The sequence below is a fragment of the Etheostoma spectabile genome, chromosome 12, assembly GCF_008692095.1.
Source record: "Etheostoma spectabile isolate EspeVRDwgs_2016 chromosome 12, UIUC_Espe_1.0, whole genome shotgun sequence".
In the NCBI taxonomy this organism is placed as follows: Eukaryota; Metazoa; Chordata; class Actinopteri; order Perciformes; family Percidae; genus Etheostoma; species Etheostoma spectabile.
The window spans coordinates 27772680-27796928 of NC_045744.1; the positions used below are offsets into that span (position 1 = coordinate 27772680).

The window sequence follows — 24249 nt, forward strand, 5'->3', positions numbered from 1 at the left end:
AAAAGAGACTTCAGATACAGTATTAGGTGACCACTAAGGTCTATATAAAAGAGACTTCAGATACAGTATTAGGGGACCACTAAGGTCTATATAAAAGAGACTTCAGATACAGTATTAGGGGACCACTAAGGTCTATATAAAAGAGACTTCAGATATGCTATTAGGGGACCACTAAGGTCTATATAAAAGAGACTTCAGATACAGTATTAGGGACCACTAAGGTCTATATAAAAGAGACTTCAGATACAGTATTAGGGGACCACTAAGGTCTATATAAAAGAGACTTCAGATACAGTATTAGGTGACCACTAAGGTCTATATAAAAGAGACTTCAGATACAGTATTAGGGGACCACTAAGGTCTATATAAAAGAGACTTCAGATATGCTATTAGGGGACCACTAAGGTCTATATAAAAGAGACTTCAGATACAGTATTAGGGACCACTAAGGTCTATATAAAAGAGACTTCAGATACAGTATTAGGGGACCACTAAGGTCTATATAAAAGAGACTTCAGATACAGTATTAGGGGACCACTAAGGTCTACAGTATATAAAAGAGACTTCAGATACAGTATTAGGGGACCACTAAGGTCTATATAAAAGAGACTTCAGATACAATATTAGGGACCACTAAGGGTATATAAAAGAGACTTCAGATACAGTATTAGGGACCACTAAGGTCTATATAAAAGAGACTTCAGATACAGTATTAGGGGACCACTAAGGTCTATATAAAAGAGACTTCAGATACAGTATTAGGGGACCACTAAGGTCTATATAAAAGAGACTTCAGATACAGTATTAGGGGACCACTAAGGGTATTTAAAAGAGACTTCAGATACAATATTAGGGGACTACTAAGGTCTATGTAAAAGCATCCAAAGAGCACCATAACATGGGACCTTTAAGATTGCACGAGCAGAAACGTAATCCATTCTGCAATAATAACACAATTGTCTGCTCAGTTCCTGAATGTGATGGAATCTTTTGATTAATGGCAACAGGATTTAAGATCCTGTGTTGCCAAATAGTGGCAATTATTTCCAAATGTTCTTTCTGCAATGCAAGATTTTCTTGTAACTTAATGAAATTACTTATTGGCAGAGAAAACAACTAAACGACTTTTGTGACTCATCAACTTAACACACTCCTGCATGTTATCTCAGTAGATGTTAAGCTTGTGTCTGGTGTAAAGGTAAAGTGTTGAGACAAAAGGTAGTTTGACCTGATGAAAGGATGATGCGGCCAAGCTGTGCCTGTTAAAGCTGTTTGAAAGCTTTGTATGATATATAGTTTGTTAGATCCTTTAAAAGCTTTGCAGCTTTCTCCTGAAGAACAGTGCCACCTGGGGGGATCAGGACAAGGAATGACTCCACAGTCCTAAATCAGCAACTGTTTGAGATATCACTCACTCTGCTGTAAGACTTCACACGTCTTAATTTCTGCTGTGTGTACTTTTTCCACTTAAAGGAGTGTGGCTACAAGAAAGTTGGACAAACATGTTTAATTATTGCAAAAACAGCAAGGGCAATAAAAATACACCAACCTAACAAAAAGACACAGAAGTAGCATTATATGTTTTCTTGACAGTTTTATGGGCTTAAATGGTTCAGTGCTACCATAAATGGGCATGTTGGAAGCTTAAGACTAAAAAAGCTGTAATGGTAAGGGATTTACTGTATATATATATATATATAGTTGGTGTAGAGCTTTGAACATCTTTTAAGAAGAACTTACTGTTAGACTCTGAAGCCATAATTCCTTTATGACACTCACAGTTCCAGTTCCAGCTCAATTTTTTTTCTTTTTGGCTGCAGTTCAGGAAAGGCAGTTAGTTACACGTGGAAAGTTTATGAGAGGTGAATGGATATGGCAAAATGTATACGACAAAAAGAATGGAGGAGAAGACTCCAAGCACAAAACACTGACAGGGATGATTAATGCATTCGCCATTGCTGCTAATATTTTATTTATTAGTCATATTTAGGAATCTAACGTTGGCACTGCCCATCGGATTTTGTGCATCTTCACACTTTGACTGTGTAAAACAGTTAAAAAAATACAAACTTTTCCTTCATTCAGAAACAGTCTTCTGATAAAATAATTGTATTTCATATATTAAAAAAAACTAAGAAAAATGTCAGGAAAATTTGAATGTTTAAAGACAACAGAAAAAGAACAACTGTGTAAATCTTAAAGACAGAACAAGCATCCAGATGTTCAATGAATAATGAATAATTTCCCTAAAACATTGAGCAACGTGAAGTTTCTGTGAATGTTGGTTGCTTCAACATTTCATTAAAGTCTCGTAAATTCTGTCACGATCAGCAGTCATATAGTAGATTTTGTCTTAAATGGTCTCTAAATTTAATTTTTAAGAAACACAACTTTTTTGTTACATGTGTTGCATAGTTTCACAGCCTATCAATACACAAGCATGGTCACACTGCATTTGAATGGGTCATTTTACCTTGCTTCAAATTATTTTTCACACCTTGTTTCAAGAATCAGATAGAGAAGAGGTCTCCAACACTTTAAGCCAAGGACCCATTAACTGAGGGAAACAGATCAGGGACCCACTACTACATCTATTTTTTAAAATGAAGTTGCACAATAAAGTTGTCCTACAAACGTTTAGGGCGGCTTAAAGCCTTTATACATGCCTTATATCCATATAATATTAAGTTATTAAAGTAGCCTAATAACGGTTCATATTTTAATATTAAAACGTGCATGTGGCACAGTGACTCCTTAGGATGAACTGTATCTGTGGATGGCTACCTTAGTGACTACAGTACTTTACCCATAGGCCAGTAAACCCTAGCATCAGTGGGGTTTTATATTTGGTAATAACATGTCAGGTTCATGTTAAGGCTTTTTCATTTTAAAAATCCTACCTGAAGGTGCCCTTACATCATACCTTCTTCTATTTGTATCAAGGAATTTAAACTCCTCAATCCACGTCTTCTCACATGAAGTCCCTCAGAGTGTCACCAGGGAGAGGTATAATCTCAATAACCACTCTGTGAGCTCTCTGAATGACGTCAGCCTGACTGACACATACAGTACACGCCACAGCAGCGAGTGGACCCTTTATTAAAGGCCTGCACCAGATCATAAAGAGCCTGTGGGAAAACAGAATGGACCATTCTGTGTAAACCTAGCCTGTAATAGTTCTAACTGAGCACTATAATGCTGGGACTGACTCTGATAGTTAGTACACTAACTCGTAATAATATCTAATATACATCATATATATCATATGTATAATGTACAGTATATATATACACATATATGGTGACAAGACACTACCTTGAGGTGTCCCAGTTGAAGTGAAGCTGATCCCAGATAATGTGTTCCCCACCCTTACTTTTTGTGGCCACCCACTCAGGAAGTCCAAGATCCTTCCTGTAAAAAAAATCTGCTACAAGAAAAATTAATTTAACAAAAATTTTACTTAAGTAAAAGTATATAAGTTTCATCAGGAAAATGTACTTAAAGTATAAAAAGTACTCAATACAGAAAAATCCTCACATTTTAGAAACTGGAAACAATCCAGACACGGTTAATGGTCTAATCATTTCAGCTGGACTGGTAGGCCGTGATATTGTTGGGTAGTTTCATTTATAATAAAACATTGAACAATTATTGTACTTTATAAGCTACATGTGTTTTGTGTGCAAAAATCTTAATGTGTAAAGTAACAAGTAACTAGTAACTAGTAAAAAGTAGAATATTTCTCTCTGAAATGTAAAGGAGTAGAAGTAGAAAGTGGCGTGAAAAGAAAAGACTCAAGTAAAGTACCACTTCCTCAAGGTTGTACTTAAGTACAATAAAATAAATGTACTTAGTTATGTTCCACCACTGTGTACTGGGAGAAACCGCACATGACACAGTCAAGAGTCAACGTAGGGTCAGAGAACACAAATGTGTTGAAATAAAATGAGCATATTAAGGAACCCGACAAAATGACTTCCCTTGTTACTCGCAGACAGCTTGCACAGCTGTTTGCCATTGAGAGGTGGCTTGGAAAGAGAAGAGGGAAGTACGTGTGGGAGGATGAGGAGACATGAGCCTCAGCACTGGAGGAATGGCGGGCCCAACCACATCTGTGGCTCTGTTTGGATGTGTTGCATGTTCTCAGTTAAGGATTGTGTTGGGTGCTTGTTGTTACACACTTGACTCTAGGTTGTCAAGAACAACACGTCCGCTTTACGAGTGTAAACAAGATGCTGCGTTTGGGAACACACTTCTTTCTATGGCCTCTTTCATTTGAAGATTGAATCAAGCTATTGTAGTGCTGATAACATACAGTACACTCTTTGTTCTTTTTATGGGTCAGAGTGGGAAGGCTAAGAATTAATTTAGTTACTTGAGGAGAGTAGAAAGGCAACCCCCCGTAAGACTTTAGCTATTCACAACAGAAGCAAAGCTTACTGGGGGATGGTGTAAAACAGACAGAAGCAGTGCAGACTCACTTCCTGGCCAGGGAGATAAGAGTGGGAAGAAAAAAAAAAGAAAAGAAAAGCTTAGACTTGGTCTATAACATATGAACTCCAGCAGCATGTGAATAAATACAATGTGAAGAGCATTACATATTTAGATGAGAGGCTTGCTATATCATACTGTATGATACATAAACCAAAATGTAAACAAATAAACCAGAACAAAAACTTTAAATATATTGTTTTCCTCCCTGTAGATGTATCTGCGTGAACCTACCTTGAACCATTCCTCCTTTTCTCCGGTGCCCCTTTCTTATCTATCTCCTCTCACGTCATCTAAGTGAAGGGAGCAATTGTTAGGAAATGTATATATTCTTGTGTCTGATTAAACCTTAAGAACATTGAGGACTGCTTTCAGAATCAACTCACAGAGGTCAAGCCAGTAGATGATAGGATGCCAGCCACAAAATAATCCTGACAGGATTGTTTCATAACAACCATGAACCACATCAACTCAGGGTACACGGGCTCATTAAACGTAGCCTGAGATTTTTGAATGAATGAATCAACTCATATTTCTTTTAAATTTTATTTTAAATCACACACCCCTGAAAGCACCCAGCCCACAAGGGCTTACAAGACTTACATACAAAGGCAAGAGAAAAACAAAAGGAGAGCAAACGTGTGTACTGAGCTGACTCAAACAACTTCTATGTAAGCTTGATATTTCTTATGGCTGTTTGAATAAGTTCACAACATTTCATGGAAACGTATTTTACAACATGAATGCATAAACTCAGTAAACCAATCTCTGCTAGCTCATGTTTGAAGTTGAGTGATGGCGTTCCTAACTTGCCAGTGACAGGGCTTCTATTGTAGTAGCCATGTTCCCAAGTTAGAGGGTACAACCCTTCCTTAAACAAAATAAACGCCACGACACATCATTGTGTCAGAGCTGGGCGTCGTTGCCGTCTCCTTTCCTGGCCGCGACTTAAATGTTTTCTGTGTTGCACTCTGCACCTCAGAAGCAGTTGTCATCAGTAGTCAATGCTCCTCGGTAGTGGAAGAAGTATTCAGATACTTTACTTAAGTGAAAGTACTAATACCACAATGTAAAAATACTCTGTTACAAGTAAAAGTCCTGCATTGAAAACGTTACTTAATCAGGAACATGTACTTAAAGTGTTGAAAGTAAAAGTACTCAATGCAGAAAAAAATCCTCACATTTCAGAAACAAAAAATGATTCAATGATAACAGTTCTGTCAATCAACTAAGTGTTTAATGGTCTAATCCTTTCAGCCAAACTTATGGCCATTGCATTATTGTTTTTTTGGGGGGGAAGGGGGGGTGATGATGGCGCAGTGGGTAAGACACGTCTTTGGTGTGGGAGATCAATTGTAAGTCACTTTGATAAAAAAAAAGATAAAAGACATGAGATGTAATATAATGTAATGTGGGCAAACATCTTAATTTGTAAAGCAACTAGTAAGCTGTAAAATGAATGTAGTGTAGTAAAATGTACAGTGTTTCTCTCTGAAATGGAGTAGATTGGAAAGTGGCATGAAGAGAAAAGACTCAAGCAAAGTACAAGTACCTCAACATTTGTACTTAAGTGCAGTACTTGAGTCACATTCCACCACTGATCCAGTCGAGGCTCCGGAGCCCTGAAATACATTCTAGACCAAGAGCCTGTGCATTACCCTGGGGTCTGCAGAGAGCTGCAGGGCACGTGGCAATGAAGGGAGGAGGTGGGTAAAGCAGAGAGTGGTGAGAGACAAAGTAAACAGAGAAGTATAAATAGTATGCACAGAGCAGATGCTGAGTTATACTCGGTTTACATTCAGGTCAAACAATCAGTTCTTTTTCTAAAAAGTGAATTCATCCATATCACTTTATATATATATTTATCATTATATCAGAGGTTTTACAAGTCATCTATATCATAAGTTTTTTGCATGTACATGGCACAATTAAAGATCTCTTAAAGGCTCATTAGTGCCAGGCAGGTAGTGGACAGTTAGCTTGTGTAGCTCAGTTTGTTTCAAAAAAGGTCTGTTTTTTGCTTATACTTGACAACCAAAACAATTGTATCAGCCATACTAACAATTAGGGCTATTAAAATGAACGTGAGTTAACGCAAATTCATTTTAAAGCCACTGTTTTTTTTGATACGCTATAAACACACGCACCTTCTGTAATTTGGACTTCGGGCCCTCTGTAGTTTGGGAAATCCGGATGTAACAGCAGTGACAAAGAACTTTGAACAGAAATGGATAACGGGTTATTTTGAATGGCAAGTGTAACGAGTGGCACGAGTTTCAAAGCCCTTCAAGATGGTTCTCTCCACAAGACTAAAGTTATTTGCAGAGACTGTTGGTGTGAATTAAGTTACCACCGAAGTAAAATAGAAAAGTTGAAAAATATCCCTTTCAAAAAACATTTAGAACAGATAATATGTGATTCTTTTGTGAATAATCGCAAGTTAACTAGGACTGTGATGGGATTAAACGTGATTAAATATTTCCATCATTCGCCAGCCATAGTAACAACCCTTTCACATCAATCCATCACAACAATCGTTAACTTCAGTATGGATATCAAAAGTATCCATACATGTTCCTTTAATCTGATCAGTCATGCCAGTTTACAGCAGGACCCAGTATTATGAGGACTATCTATCCAAAGAAATTAAATTAAACATTCTTTATACTACATTTATTTGCAGAAGTTTTTTGACAATATCAAAACAGTCTACAACCACGCCAGCTGCTTTGAGGCTGCACTCAGGCACAGTGCAGTTTTGATCTTAATGCTATTGCCAGCCTGCTAACATCACAATGTCAATGCTAACACAATAGAAACATTTACCAGAGTCACAGTCTTAATTCAACATGTTAGCATGCTAACATTTGTGAAGGGAATGGAGCATGGAAACACTGACAAACTTCTGTGCCAATTCATTGAGTAGATGTTGAGGTATTTCACTGGATATGTGAAAACTTTGACCTGCTAATGGCGTTTAATAATAATAACTAGAAAATTCCGCAGAAATTTTATCAGTGTGCCTACTACTTGGTGCACATCCAACTAGCAAAACAACTTAATAAAAAATAATAAAAAGGGTCTTAACCCTTCAGAGATATAACTTTTCAAAACGTATTTAAGACGTTTATGTTTCCCAGAAACAGCTCTGACGTAGCTAGCGCTAAACCAACCAGACTCACACTTCTTCTTCTTCCTTCCTCTCCTCCTCCTCTCAAAGTCTGTCTTCTATAAAACAGCTGTTAGTGTTGAAGTCATTTAGGAGTCAGTCAGTTGGTCAGTTAGTCCATGTGTGTGTCTGTGCGTGTCTCTGTCTGTCTGTGTGTGTGTGTGTGTGTGTGTGTGCGATTCTTGAAGTGCGCATGCACACACACAAACACTCACACACTATGCTTGTCACACACAGAGACACACACTATGCTTGTTACACACACATGGACGCACACTATGCTTGTTACACAAACACTATGCTTGTTACACAAACAGGGACACACATCTCAAATTTCTTTTTTCACTCTGTCTGTTTTAAAAGGAGTCGTGGAAACAACAGCAAAGCAATTGACAGAGACAGAGACTAAAATGGTTGCTAATGGATAAGAACTATCAGTGACCATGTTTGTAAACAAAGCTAGGAAGCCTCTCATCTCTGTGATGACATCTCTTTGATCTGTAATCAATTAACGACCGGAGCACCTGCTGTACGTGTCAACTGTGTCACCAGCTATTTAAACACTGAACAAGCTCTCAAACAAATGATCATATCACCAAAAGGATACGAGATATCAATAAAACAACGTCCCCATGGGCACCAGAAGGCCTTTGTGAACATATTGATCTAAAATTTATGTGGTTAAACTTACAAATGTGGGCATATCAGCCAAAAAGTGCTTCGCTCTGCGTTTTGCTCAAAAATGTGGACGATGTTTAACATGGCAGTGAATGGAGGAATTTGGATTTGGAACTCTTGTCATTTGAAAGTTCGCTGAGCAAAAAGTATAATTTAAATCGCATAAACTAGACAAGAATACCAACGTCGAACATTTCCCATTAAGTCTTAGAGAAATGTTTCGCCGTTTTTTGCCAATTTCGTGAAAACCGCGCTGCAAATCTTGTTGAAAAGTCATAGCACACCATTCCCGGTCATTACACACGTTTTGTGTGCGCGTGTTGGCAACGCTCCGGGACTAGTAGTGGGACAAAAATCTGGCGGAATAATATTAATAAGTATGGGCAATAATAGTCATTGCGCCGATTGTTGCTATTGCAGCACATCGGCACACTGAATAAGTCAGGGCCAGGGGGGTCGCCTAAGTCATTAGGATTCCTCCTCTGGGAACCTTGAATATCTGCACCAAATTTCACAGCAATGCATCCAATAGTTCCAGTTTAAACCAAAGACTTTAACCACATGCGGTGCTAGAGGAAAAGTCAGGGCATCATCAAAGTCAGTGGACTTCATCCTCTGGGGAACATGAATGTCTGTCCAAAACTTAATGTCAATCGATTCAATAGCTTGTTGAGTTCAACCTGGACCAAAATGGTAGACCAACTGACTGACATTGAGCTACTCCACTATGACCACGAAAGTGGGTAATATGGCAACATTAACCAAACCAAAACATAAAACAATACAACGACACACACACACATGTGATTTATTGAAACACTGGATTATGTTTTCCTACAACACTGATGTGGTATGCACAATTGAAAAATGAACAGTGGAATATAAAAAAAGCTAAAGAATATAACACTGGCAACATCTAGAGAGATAGAAACTTCGTTTTGGTCTCTTTCTCATAGTATTTACGACAGCAGTACAAAAACTATAGATCCGATTGACACAAATATGAATTTAGTAGTGTGAACCCCAATTTCCACCAGATGTGTAATGGCTCCCGTTACACATCCGGTGGAAATTGGGGCTGAATGTGGCGCCTAAAGATGCTTTGATAATTGGAGACACCACAAGTTGAAACACACATAGAAAAAAATGACATTAAGTGCACTTTAAAGATATTTGTCTTGTTTTTAAACTGCATATGTTCTTTCCACATATATTCTTGCCATTGACTGTAGCGTGCAGATACATTTACATACACACATATCATAACAGGAGCAAAAAGCTAGCCCTAACATCAAGTAAACTATTTTTCTCCTTCAAATCTGACAACATTGGAGCCGTGTAAAAATGATAAATGATACAATCAGCTTCTCTGCATACTATTGGGGACAAAAAACATTCAATTCCTTCAATGAAATCATCGAAAAACTAAACAGAAATTCAACTTTCTATAAAGTCTTGGATTTCCAATTGTATGGCATTTGGATATTAATAATAATAATAACAGTTAACATAAACTTGGCTCTCTACAGCTTTTCTAAATTTCCTCCATTAGCGGTTGAAACAGAAATACTGAACGACAGTTTTTTTTTCATAACTGACATCAAATTGAACATAACTTTAAGGCAGAGCACTGGCATTTGCATTATGCCAAAAAATGAAACAAAAACACAATAACAAGCCGCCATTTTCTTTGTTTTTTCTTGATTTGTCATTAAAGACTATGTTTACATGCACATAGTATTGTGGGTGTTGTGTCCATGTTAAGAGTCTGTGTCTAAAATTATCTGAATCGCTTGTTCCAGTATACATAATACATACAATAATCTTATCTGACTTTACTTATGTACACCTTTACTATACTAATCTTGTATTTTGAGTATTACATTTGGCAATGATGTGCCATTTTTAAACTGATAGAAAGATCCAGCAATTACATTCAGGTCTTTCATCATCAGGATAAGAGTCTTTCCAGGTAACTGAAAGCAAGGTTGGACATTTATGAACAGTAAGCCTCAGTAATTTAATGGAATATTGTTGTACGTGTAAACATAGCCATTGACCTCAACCTTTCCCTCTTCTCTCTTGCTCTATGGTCCTAAGCAGTATACTTTACAAAATCAAATTTGGCAAGTTTGTGTGGGGAGTGTGTGTGTGTGTGTGGGGGGGGGGGAAATCAAATACTATAATTTTCAAATTTCAAAGAACAAATGGAGTTAGATTGGATTACAACAATACAATAAACTATACCAGTTGTGGTAGAACTCTACAGTTTGCTCTCATGGTGACCCAGGAGCTCTTCTGACCATTAAACAAACAGACCGGAGTCGCAGTGATTGCACTAGCATCAGCCTGGAGCAGTGTGTTTGACAGCAGTTTGACAGCTTTTGAGAACCTGACAAATTCAATTTTATATGTAGCATACTGCTGGCCTAACATCTTTTCTCTTCCCTCAAGCGCTGACAAACACCAGGCGGGTGGAGTAGATCAGGTCGGCCAGGTAAAGGATGAAGTTGACAGCCGTGAGCACAGACACCACCATGCACTTATCCCAACTGCACAGGCCCTGCGCGGTGTTGCAATTGTAGGGCCTATCTTTGTTTCCGCCATTCTTGGGATCAAAGTTGAAAATGGGCCAGATAATGGTTGCTGATAGATAGAGGACCACAGCCAGCAGGGCGTAGCCAGACAGGAAGCGAGCAAATGGGAAGGGGAGGCAGCCGGTGCACTCGCCGATGCAGAGCAGGATGATGGCCGCTGACAGGATGAAGCAGATGCAGTAGACGGACATGCAGTACTTGAGCGCGTCGTGTCGGTCGTACAGCACAGGTTCGCTGATGAAGACGAAGATGATGCAAGCCACAAAGGTCTCGCAGACTTTCAGCAGGCCTGGGGCTGTGGCCATGTAGCCAGCCACCTCGCCCGGACGCGCCTTGCTGATGCTCACCTCGGTAATGTAGGCGATGGTGGCTAGACAGGAGAACACGGTTGACACGATGCGGTAGTCGCGGATTTCACTCGGGCCTGAAGAGCCCTTGAGGAAGTAGAGGGGGAAGATGATGGAGGCGGACAGGCAGAGCAGAGCGGCGTAGCAGGCGAAGGTGATAGGGAAGTTCTTCCAGGAAACAGGGGCCCTGGTCTGAAGACCGAACAGCTCCACCAGGAAAACAAGCAGAGTCCCGGCGAAACTGAAGGCCCAGCAGAAGATGCACCAATCTCCAGTCCCGTGGAAGAGTCTGCCTCCATGCACGGCCACGGAGAAGGCCACGCAGGAGAAGATCAGGGCTGCCAACCGTGTCCATAGGAGGGGGCTGGAATGGAGGACTACAGCCATGATGTGGTAAGTGACGTAAGAAGCTGGAATGGTTCCGGTGAGATAGTAGTCTCTTCCTATTGGGAGTCACTTCCTTTAAATTTTTGTGGTCAGCCACTCAGAGAAGACAGAGAAATCTGTAAGAAGAAGAGAAATTAAAATGAATAAGTAAGCAAGATTTTGAGATGTTATTTTCAATGACCAAGAGACCTGCTTTAGATGAAGTACATAATACGACCACACAAGGGCTTGTACTGGCACTGCACTCCTACATGCCCTTTTCAGAAAAAAACACAATGCTGTTATTGTTTCTTTATGAATAGTTGAAACAACAAGTGAAACCATGAAAAAACAATTTAAAAACCAAAATAATGAGTGCACTGTTGTCACACTAGTCCCAGCACATTAAGGTCTGATCAAATCATCCGGTGAACACTCCCTTTCTTCTTCTCTGGTGCTCTCTGCCTCATATCGAGCTCCAGACTGCTTTCTCAACAGCATTCCTGCGCTGAGTGCAGACTATTTCACTCTGGCATTCCTCCATGCTCTGACGGGCGTGGTGCCGCAACCTCCACAGTGTCTGTCATCGTGCTCTGGACGGGGCCCTCTTCACTTGTTCCCCTCCCTCTCCCAGGGAGCTCATGCTACAAACCAATCTGAAATCTTAACAAGGCTGTGAATCTAGAGCTGCTGGGTTTTAAATTCTAAAAACTGCATCTTTAAGGCCCTGGAAACCTATTTTGGATATTTCCAGAATAGCTTTTGCTGTTTTTTCTGTGCTATTTAATGTTTTTTTGAGTATTAAACTCTTAATAAATACTTGGACTTGTTCTGTTCCAAACGTAAGGTTTGATTGTTATTTGGTCAGGAATATATGATGTCATTGAAAAATAGACGCCATGTTTTTAGACAACAGCATACAGTTCTTTTACACTGCTAGAGGTAGGTATTACTACTTTTATTACCACTAACCCTAATTACTGTGGGTTTGGACTCTGTTTTATCTAGGTAGAACTCCCTTCCTTCCTTCCTTCCTTTTACTGCCTTGTTAAGTTCTTATTCAGTTGGTGATCTCATATTTTCATATCTCATATTATTTTCAATCAAGAAGCATGGCTAAAAGTTAAAGCTAGAACAATCTTTGACAGCTATCTTTGGGGTACCTCCTGCACCGGTCACTCATTCCAATAAACAGTCAGATGTTATTGCTTTTGCTTCACTCATTGCCTGTAGACGTATTTTTTACACGGGAAAAGCCCCAACCTTCCTCTTGGCACATCTTGGCTGTCTGATTTTCTGGCATTAGAAAAGGTGAAATATAACCTGAGAGGCTCATCAGTCCAATTCCACACAAGATGGCAGCTGGTCCTTTCCTCACACTCTTACCTCTCTGGGCCCCATCTGATTGTTATCATATCTAAGTATTTATTTTTCTTTTTAAAGCAGGCATCAGAATCAGAATCAGAATCAGAAATACTTTATTGATTCCCAAAGGGAAACTCTGTATCCTGACTATGCTCTCTCCTTATGGTGTCCACTTCAACTTTTTAATTTCTTTTTTGAGTTTCTCTGTTTGTTTCCTTGAATTTGAATTTTTTTTGCAAGGCTGTATTATGTGCTATGTACCACACCACAAAACAACTGGAATACAAAAAACTACAAAAACACTGGAACCTGCATCTGTATTGTGTTTGTATATTTGTGCATCTCTGGTTTCCAATAAAATAAAATAAAAAAAAAAAAGCTAACACAAAAGTATTTTCAGATGCAGCTCCTCAGAGAAAACCTCTAACGTGTCAAAACTCAAAAGTATCTTTTTTCTTCTCAAGAGTTCAGTATAGCTATAGCTTCCTTTACTTGGTAAAGGATAAACAAATGACATCTAGCCTGGAAATGTGAGAAAAGCAGCCACTGTGACCACAAGTGAAATCTAAATGATAACAATAAATTGTAACAGTAGCACAAGTGGAAAAGAGTCATAAAGTCAGCCAACCACTGGTGACCACACCAAATCAACCAAGTGAGCCTGGATTGAGCATTAGTGTGTTTTATTGCCAATAAAATTAACTGTTCATTAGTAGGAGAATGAATGTGCTATTTCCATTGAGCTTACATAGGAATATGTTTTGGCCCAAGCTGGGTTTGTCTGTAGACTATTTTTTGATTTGTTGGATTCTCCTTCTAATTGGTAGTTTTGTCCAAAAAGAAAAGAAAGACTATCTGAAACCCCAAATGTTCAACTCAGAATGATATAAAACAAAGACAAATGTCAAATCCTCAAAGCTAGAAACCAAACATTGACGCTTGATTTATTATGATAAATGTATTATCAAAATTGCTTTTGATGAGCTTATCAATTATTTGGCTAATCTCTTCAGCTAGTTTTCCTTTGGTTTGCAAAGGAAATATTTTGTTTCTTGCTCGCTTGCATGCTCAAAAAGATCGAACAAAATGGCGCCAAACTCAACTCCAGCTTTCATAAACGCCCTTTCTGAAAAGGATGGGTGATGTCATGTTTTACGGAGAGCAGATTTGAAATGGTTGCATTCATCTGTGCCCATTACACGGTCATTGAAGGGTTTTGATACAAAGTTCCTAAACCACAACCTGTTGTGCCGCTGCATGCGCATAAGATCTAATGAGGATTTTGTCATTAGTACAGATATCCTATTCCTCCTCTATGATGGATTTCTATTGAACATGGCGTCTATATTAAGAAGCTCTTGCTGTTTAATTCTGAGGGACGGATTTCTATGCTTTCAATGAAAACAACAATGAGATAAGATAAGACATTTTCACAGTCAGAAACCTTCGGACCACACCGACCATCTTCCCTCCCATCCCTCCTGACACCCATCCCCTACTTGGCTCCACAAGCACTGCATTCCCTGTTCCCAGTTTACACAGAGAGACAGTTATAAACAAGGATAACAGTCCTGTTTACATTAGTCCCATTAAACACCTATAAAACGGTCTCGGCTGGGGAGGTGAAAGTCTGAACTAGCAACTGGTGGCAAGGCATGAATAGGAAGAGGGGAAAGAAAAAGAAAGAGAGCAATGGAAAAAGAGAAACTTTTGCAGGATGACGAACATGAAGCCATGAGGAAGTGGAGGCGGGGAGGGGAGTGAAAAGAGGGAGGAACACGGGGGAAGCCCTGTGTCTCAGGCCACAGAAGGACACATAGTTTAAACATGGTGATGGAGTGGAATAGCAGAGAAGTGACTCACCACCGCTCCACCACTCTCTTTCACCATTTGTCCTTTCTCTCCCCCCTCCTCCTGCTTTTTTCTTGTAAGATTTTCCAACTTACTGATGTGTTCCAGATGTACTAGTCTGGCTGCTGCTGAACAACTGGTAACATTGTCATAGTTGCCAAGTTCTTTTCTTTCCTCTCTTTCCCTTACCTTCCCTTCCTTCCCTCCTCATAGTCTCATTTGGCAGCTACTCCCTCTCTTTTCCATCAGATGTCCTCCTTCCCCCTCCCAGCTCAATACTCCCACTCCAGCTTTAAAGTCAGGGTACCAATTATGCTTCGTGTAAACCACTCAAAATAAACGTATACAGGGGGGTCGTAATGGAAAAATTAATCCCGCTACTCCAGCCGCCATTGCTCTGGTGCTTATGGAATCAAGTCAGGAAAGAAATGGGAGAGGAAAATGAGAGAGGGGAGACCAAAAAAAGAGAAAAGCAACAAGAGCACAGTGTGGAAAAGTGTCTTTTCACAGCACAGCATGGAAAACACGACAGGATCACGCAAACAGGGGCACTTCCCCCAAATGGAAGAGGCGCTGAAAATAGGTCCACGCATCAGGCCTGCACCAGGACGGCAAACAGGATGTGACTGCACCATGCTCCTCTGCACATTTACTTTTTATATGACACACACACACACACACACACCAAGATTTCAGGAAACAAGTGTTTATATCAGGCAGAGAGGTCATGTGCGCTGCTTGTTTGGTTGTCATGACACTAACTTGATTTCACCTATAATCCACTTACAGGAGACCCGTGGGCTGAAGCACAAGACAAGCTCTGTTGGCAAACCATCCCAGTGTGTGTGTGTAATAGGTTTATGTTAGGCTATTATTGTGTTACCGTTGTGTGTTTCGAAGGCTGGGGAAAAATGTACCCTCACATTTGACCTTTTACAAATCCCAAAAGTATTCAGCGTTTTCCTCCAGATTTCATTTCTAACAATCTAAAACAGCATGTAAACTATCATGCAGTCGTTACAAAATCTCTCACGCACTGATTTTTTTTCTAACCCACCACACCTACAAAACGGAAGGGAAACTTGGATGCAGTTCTGCATTTACATGAAGACCAACAGTGAAGTTGTTGGTCAGAACCCAAATGAAAACCTAAAATAAAAACCAGACAAAACCCACAATCCTTAAAGTAGAGAGTAAAAGTCCCCATGGAGCAGTGTGTGCCAGTGTGACAGCTGTGTGTTAGGCAGAGCTCCATTCATTGACAGTGAAGGTGGGTGTGCCGCCTGCCGCGCCCTGCTCCCACCACACTACAGCCCACTAAACACAAACTGACAACAAACACAGAAATATATCTCCAAACACTGTATTTTTTTTTTTTTTTTTTAGTAAACTGGGTTGAAAATATTCTTGAAAACATTCTGCCCTTGGGGAATGTCTGAAAGTCTCACCACAAAAGAACTATAGTAGAAAATATTAAAAGTAAAGGAATTATAAAGTGTCTGTAAACCCAACAAGGAGCACCTTAGAAATAAATGTAGCACTCTACAAGCTTTCCTCCTACTTAGACTCTTTAATTCATTTATTTATTTATTTTAACATACAGGCACATTTCCTAACTTATTAAAATGAAAAACAAATAACAGGTTTTTTTAACACTGTAAAGATGTCCTCAAAAATGTTCACAAATACACAGACCCGAGCTGCTGACATGAGGCATGCAGGTAAGATGCAACAAGTTGCAGCTGAACGAGCACTCGCACTATCTACCTCATAAAAACACCTTTCCTTACCGCCAAATCCCCACATCGGGTCATAAGTTATCAAGTTGGATCTAAAAGTCGGTTACCTTTCTGGTTCTTGGCTGCGGATAGTCTGGTTGGTCCGGGACGTCCAGCTGTGGAGAACCTTAGATCGCAACTCCTCAGCTCCGGGACCTGACGAGCAGCTCAGATCAGCAGCTCCACGCCCAGAAAACCAAATTAGGCATCAAATGTCTGCACCGTTCTTCACATCTGTCAACTCTCCTCCTCCTCCTCCTCCTCCTCCTCCGCCCAGCACACAGCTGGATGCTTAACACGCAGAATGCGTTACACAGCAGACATGCTTTTTACATTCTCAGGGGCGGGCAGCATCGTGCAAGCGGAAAATAATCCTAATACACAAAGGTGAATTGATGTTTTAAAGAATATAGCCTATCACTCATGTTTTTGTATGTTCCCTGTTTTTAGAAATATATGGGTGCATTTATTGATTCCTCCCACCCCAAACACACACACACACACATACACACACACACACACACACACACACACACACACACACACACACTCTTTTCTGTATCTTTTTCCTTTTTTCCCGTTTTGTTGAAGTGATGTGACTAGCCCAGAACGTGAGTTAAGTTAAAACTCTTCTGTAGATGGCTAAACTGTCATAGGTTTGACTGCCTCATTATCTTCCACAAGTGTTTAGCCCGTGTTACGACGTGACCTTTATTTGGAGAGAGAGAGAGAGAGAAGAGAGAGAGAGAGAGAGAGAGAGAGAGAGAGATTATCGCCTTGATAATGTTGTTGTTGCTGTGTTTCTTATTGCCTAGCTGATACTTGTGTAACCACGTGTTGATATCGGGTTGTTTGCTAGCAACGTGCTACCACCATAAACAGCCTGTGGAGCCACATTTAGCTCCAGGTATATTCCACTCTTTGCTCCGTTATGGATGTGTGTGCTGTAATAGATGTGGCACTTTGGGTTACTAATGTCACATACATGTTAATTATTCAAGAAAAATGAATGTAATGCCGACACCCTCAGACCGTCAGAGCCAAGCTCCGGACCTGGGGGGACAGATCCTTCTCAGCTGGTGCACCCGCCCTCTGGGACGCCCTCTCCGGCCACGTCACAGTCAAGCACCCTACCGTCCTTCACCCAGGCCCTCAAGACTCACCTCTTCCAACTCTCTTTTTCCTGTTAACAGACTCTCCCTCTTTTTCTTTGCCCACCTCTCCTGCTTTACCAGGGCTTATCCATGCACCTGTGTGTCCTCCTTTTCTTTTTGTCTGTCATGTCTGTTACCTTTTGTTTTTTCGTAAACCAAAACTGTAAAGCGTCTTTAAAAAATATATGTATATATATATATATATATAAAAAATTATATATACATATTATTTCTTGTTCTTGTAATATGCTGGTGGCTATACTATTTGGTTTGTTAAATAATGTTCATAGTAAGTCAGATGATTATTTGCTTATGTTTCAGAGCCACATCCAACTTCACATGTAACTTCAAATACAACCTCATAGTCAGACATCTCTGGTACAAGTTCTTACCAAAACTCCAGTCTGCACAGCAGCAGTTCATGTGGACCAAACTCTAGTTCCTTTTCAATGCTTGAACACAGTTTTTGAAACTCAACACACTTATGCCATGGTGTTAACCACAACCTGCACAACACTGTGGATCTACTAGCCTGGCTCCGCCCTCCTACTTACTTCCGCTCAATTTTCATAGAGAGCCTGGTAGGACCAGGCTATGGATCCACAGCAATTTGTTCAAATGCTAACACAATGCTGTTACAACTGTTAATCACACATTCAAAACAGAATGGATTTCAGCCTGGTGCCTATCAAACACTTTGATGATTGCAAATTCAGCTAAAAGCCAGGTGTCTTGTTTTAGTTTAGTTAATTAACATATACGGTAGAGTTGGGCGGTATCCACATTTTGATACTGTCAAACCTCCATATTTTACCGTGGTATACAGTATTATAGTTATTAGTTATTATCATAGTAATGACTAATTACACCGTTCAAAAACTGAATACCAAACACACACACGGAAACACCTCTCCCTTCTCATTAGGTTGGAACCTGAAATGCTGCCAAACTGCAGAAGTCGTGTCATATCGTTGTGGTTTACCGTAACCCTAATATACGGTATTTGCAGTTTTTTTACAATCACTTTGCTACTAATTTCAGAACATTGATGTCATTTTTCAAAACTCTAGACACAAAACGGTCATCACAGGCTGTCCAATGTTCAAAACTTTGCATTGGGCATTCATATCTTTAAAGAAATCTTGCACTTGCACAGTCATTGGTTCAACAAACTCATTTATTGTGAAATGTCATTGAAACATTACTTTAGATTACTCACACACAAGCTGCCCATAGCTTCACTGTGTCGTTGTTCGTACAATCATTAAATATTGCAATACAAAATAGGTGATACATGTTTCATCATGGTACTATATGAGAATACATCCCTGTAAAAACACTGCAGTAGTAGAGAATACTACAGACACAGTGAATCATTGGACAAAATCTGAAATATATTGATGAAAAACAATACAGTACAATCAACAAAGGTCTATTTGAATCAAAGCTAAATTATTAGCTGGGGAATAGAAAAGAAAAGACAGTACTGTAAAACATCAAATGCAGTGTTCCTCAACTTGCTTCTACTGTAAGAAACAACAAAGTGATTACTGCACTTCTACAGTTTCATCACTCTGTCATGTGGATTTGGCCACAGGTATATATATACATATATATATATATATAGGGTGTGTGTGTGTGTGTGTGTGTGAGTATGTGTGTGTGTCATTGATGCTGTAGTGTTTTTACTCCCAGTGTGTTCTGAGTGACGGTGTGTGTCATCTCAGTGAGGGTTGTTCATAGTGTTTGGTGCACTGGGCCTGTTTTGAGACGTGTGTGTTGAGAGTTGTGTTGCTTTGAGTGAGTTTAGCAGGAGACGTGAACTGTAATGTTGAGACTGCAGACTGTAGTTTGAGTTTTGCACATGTAGCTCCAGTTGTGCCCACTGTCATTTATCAGTTGAAAAAAAACTGTAAACATTAAAATGACATAAACAAGCAATACATAAATAAACAAATATGTATGCCTAGCCAACTGTTTAACATTATGAACAAATCTGAAAACACTTGCACTTACTTTAACTATGTAAATATCCACACTCCTTATATTTCTTTATTTCTTTATTTATATTTCTTATATTTCTAATATCTGAGCAATTGTAACACAGAGTTTCCCTTCGGGGATCAATAAAGTATTTCTGATTCTGATTCTTACAGGGACTTTGAAAATAGCTGTTTAACTCAAGAAAAAAGCAGCTGAATGGACTTGGAGCCGAATGTGCAAAACATATGTAGGTTAATGCAAAGTGAGTAGGTGTGTGTGTGTGTGTGTGTGTGTCTTTGGGGGGATCCTTAAGAGTCCATTTAGTGTGGGTAATGACTGTAACAGAAAGTTATGGTAACCCCCACCACAAGTAAGCTAAGCGTTACTATAGACACGACCAGATAATACTAAATATTTGTCATAGTTAAGGTCTGAATCATAGTAATCAGAGATTATTTGTATGCGTTGCTCAGCAACAGCAGCTGTAACCCTTGACAACTGTTTTTATTTATTGAATGTCGTAAATTGACGCGTTTCCCGACCGTGTAAAAAAAAAACTGTCAGAGAGTCGGAAAGGGAAGTATGCTCTCACATGCACGTTCTTACAAGATTGCTTTTATTTAGCCTGCTTAAATTGCTCACGTCATTCCCCTGGAACATGCAGCCTAGGACTATAATGTCAAAGACTGTAGCACATTGTTTGTGTGGAAGAAGCATACGTGTTATTCTATTTTTCACATATGTATGTATTTCTGAAACAAAAACTTACATTTATTGCTTGTATTTTGGACAATAACAAGACCACGTAAAAATGACAGAGTTCATTTAAAGATTAAATGTATGGTAGGCTGTCAAGGGGGGACAGAAGGATGGACTCAAATGCACGGCTCACAGGGAAGGAATTTATTAGGAAAAGGGAATGGGAGTGGGGAGATGGACGCCGGGAGCAGGTGGGCGGCGAACAGGAGAGGGTGTGCGGGAGAAACAGAGAGCACGGGCCGAGAAGGAGGCGAGGACACGTCGGGGAGAGACACGGAGGATGGAGCAATGCGAGGAGCGGGGCAGGATGATGAGGAGGAGACGCCGTGGGAGGAGGACAGGCGGGGGTCCGAAGCCAGCTGGTCGGAGATGAACTGAAAAAAGGAAACACAAGGAGAGTGAGTAACCACAGACACAAATATACAAAGGCTAGCACTGGGTAGGTCTGAAGGTTCACCCATATAGCTGATCTGACGATCGAGTGAAGAGCGGATGCAGAGCCGGGGTACATGACCAGGAGTAGATGATGATGACAGGCAGGTGTGGATGCCGGGAGCGGGTGAAGGCTGGCAGGTGCGTCTGATGTTGGTGATTGGCGTTGACAGGAGGAAGGTGTGTGTGATCAGCTGGCTTCGGACAGGAGAGCAGGAAAACAAAAACACAAAACAGGCAAAGCAAAACCAAAACAAGATAGACAGGATAAACAAGACTCAGAGAAGAGAAAAACAATAAGGGGGACAGACTCACGACCAGCCGGGACCCCACCATGACAGTAGGCTATATCAGCAGTTAAAGTCCTGCATTGAAGATGTTGGTGAAAGTACGTGAGCTAACTATTATCAGTCTATTAAAAAGACTCAATACAAAACACAGCCCCTCTGAGTCTTATACTCGGCTATCAGATAACTATGCTGCTGTTGGTTGAGGTGGAGCCAATTTAAATTGTGGGTGCTGTTCCTTAATTGTATCATATTTGTTATATACGTTTTGTATGAAAAATCCAAGTCCAAAATAAAATACTTCCCTCTGAATTAGTGGAGTATAAGTATGAAGTAGCATGAAATTATACTCAAGTAAAATACCTCAAATAAACTTTGACTTAAACTTATTACTAAAAAGAAGAAACTTTGAGATGGAGGTATGATCTAAACAGCATAATGTCTGTCTCCAGCCGGAGACACATCGTCCTAAACATTTCCAATTAGACAGGCCGGGACATCTCCCCTTGCTGACCCAGTTAGGGAAAGGACAGGGCCAGTTATCCAGAAACACAGTACCATATACCGAAAAGCATTTTCACACATCAGCTTTGAAGACTTTGCCAAAACATTGAACGCGATGAGCATAGCCTAAAGAAAAAAGATGACTAATAAGAATTAAGTCAATAAAAATGTTGTGGCAAACATAAATTGTTAACTTAAAACCAAAATTTCAGATGTTGAAATGTATACTGTGGCATCTTGATTTTGGTTCCAGTTTGTTTTTTGGTTCGTGTTTTTTTATCACCACTAGAAAGAGCCAGAGCTCAAATCAAATACCGCCTCTACCATACGATACGCCATAATTGAAGTAAAAAATGCATGTGGATTAAAAAATGTGTGTGAGTGATCAACACAAAAAGTAGCCTAATTAAAAAAACTGATGATGAAAATGCATGTGAATTGAAAAATGGAGCGATAAATTATGAAGTGACTTAATACACTTGACTGACATTTATGTCAAGCCAAGATAAACTGAGACCAATAACGCCATGGCAGAGACTCATCTCATTATTTCTTTAACTGTCTATGACTATTATATGCCCATAGACAGTTAAAGAAATAGGCCTGTACGTGTCGGGCCTGTACGGCATGACGTAATGGTTTCCGCGACATTTTTACAACAGGAACGTCAATTTTAGGAGACGTCTGCTCGGTGGGTGGCTGTCTATGGTGGGGGGGGCGTCACTCCCCAATGTGAGGAGAGTGCAGATTTACAAGCATAACTTTACACCAACCAATTACTACATTTGGAATAACAAGGATATTCAATACCAAAATACTGTACATCTCTGTATTATGGAAGATGGGTTGATAATGGGGCTGCTGTGGTTCAGTGGTTGAGCGGTTGCCTGCTAATCGGAAGGTTGGTGGTTCAATCCCCGGTCCTGCAGTCCCATGTCGAAGTGTTCTTGGGCAAGGTGCTGAACCCCAAGTTGCCCCTGATGCTGCGTTGGAGTGTGAGTGTTTATCTGATGAGCAGGTGACACCACCTCGGCCACAGTGTGTGAATGGTGAATGTTTCCTGTAGATGTTGAAGTGCTTTGAGTAGTCGTTAAGACTAGAAAAGCGCTATATAATTACAGCACATTTACATAATGGTATTATCTTGGTAAATCAATTCCTTAATGCTGACGGGCAGTTAACTAAAGTATAATGAGTTCCTCTCCCAATTCCAGTTAGCAGTCACGCCGAGAGAATATGCAACAGTTGTGTGTGCTGTGCCGAGATGTACTGCAACTTATTCAAAGGTCAGCAACGAGTGATCAATCCATCCAGTAGTGGTATATTCCTTGGTGGAATTGACATTACCATGAATAAATGTTCAAATAAACACATCAATTGTATACAAGAGGTAACTCAGGAAGATTGTTCAAGCTATGGAGAAGTGAACTGGCAAAAGATCTGGTTAATCTGAGACAAATTTTGTCTTAATAACAAAGTAAAAGAGGTTTCTTTTTAAAATTCTGCATAAAACTTATCTAGCAAAAGGGACACTAAAGAGATTCAAACTTGATATTGAATGTTTTTGTACTTTCTGTGAACTAGAAGAAGAAACAATCTGATATTTGTTCTTTCGCTGTATAGATACTAAAACATTTTGGATTGATGTTCAACATCTTATCAGACGGATCACAGGGCAATCATTTCAATTTAAGGAAAAATATATTTTGATTTGCTTTGAAGGCAGTGAGATGAACAAAGATGTTGTTTATTTTATTCAATTAATCTTGTTATTGGAAAAATTCCACATTCAAGAAGAAATGGGCGGACTCCAAACAATGCTTTGAACATTTCTTTCAAGAAGAGCACCAATCCAGCAGCACTATAAGAGGCATTAAGAACAAGAAGGCAATTAAGACCGGAAGTGTTTTTGATACATTTTTCATGTACCAATACATTTGACTTTATATGCACTACACTTTCCTTTTTTTACTTTATTTATTTTCTATATATATATATATATAGTTGTTTTTTTTTCTCTGTTTATGCACCTCTGGTTTGGACTTTTGAATGTCTACTGTACATACTGGCTATGTAACTGTTCTTTGTTAATTAATAAAAAAAAAGAAAAAAAGAAATGTCACTTTTTCGACGAGTGAAGCTGTGAGTTGCGCATGCGTCACTTTGCGACAAATAGTTAGCGTATAGGATGCTAATGAGAGACTTTTGTAGCTAATGTCTATACAGTAAGAATTGACCTACTTAACAGTATAAATGGAAATGATTAACGAAGTTGGTTCACTGCTGGCTACAAGTTAGCATCAAACACAACAATGGCTGTCAGTTTAATGGTGTTTTGCGCTAACGTTAGTAATCAAACTAATAGATAGCTATAATGTTTTTGAAATGAATGCTAGCTTAGCTACAAGCTAGCAATCAAACACAACAAAGGTCAGTTGAATGGCGTTTTGAGCTAACGTTAGCATCCAATCAGTCATAGATAGAAAGC

At 39.6% G+C, this 24249-nt stretch overlaps 1 protein-coding gene across 3 annotated transcripts; it reads right to left on the reverse strand.

Annotated features, from left to right (window-relative positions):
* Positions 1–9656: 9656 nt before the first annotated feature.
* myadmb (myeloid associated differentiation marker b) lies at positions 9657–23803 on the reverse strand. 3 transcript variants are annotated; one of them, XR_004334374.1, is made up of 3 exons: positions 16711–16891; positions 10689–11785; positions 9657–10615 (listed from the first exon to the last, which is right to left on the reverse strand). XR_004334374.1 is itself a non-coding variant. In XM_032531539.1 (3 exons), the coding sequence occupies exon 3, from the start codon at positions 11667–11669 to the stop codon at positions 10788–10790; it is 882 nt and encodes a 293-aa protein (XP_032387430.1). In that variant the 5' UTR covers positions 11670–11785; positions 16711–16736; positions 23792–23803; the 3' UTR covers positions 9657–10787. The 3 variants fall into 3 exon arrangements, 2 of the variants coding, with proteins under 2 accessions (XP_032387430.1, XP_032387429.1); XM_032531539.1 differs by adding an exon at positions 23792–23803 and having other exon boundaries at positions 9657–11785; positions 16711–16736; XM_032531538.1 differs by having other exon boundaries at positions 9657–11785.
* Positions 23804–24249: the final 446 nt, after the last annotated feature.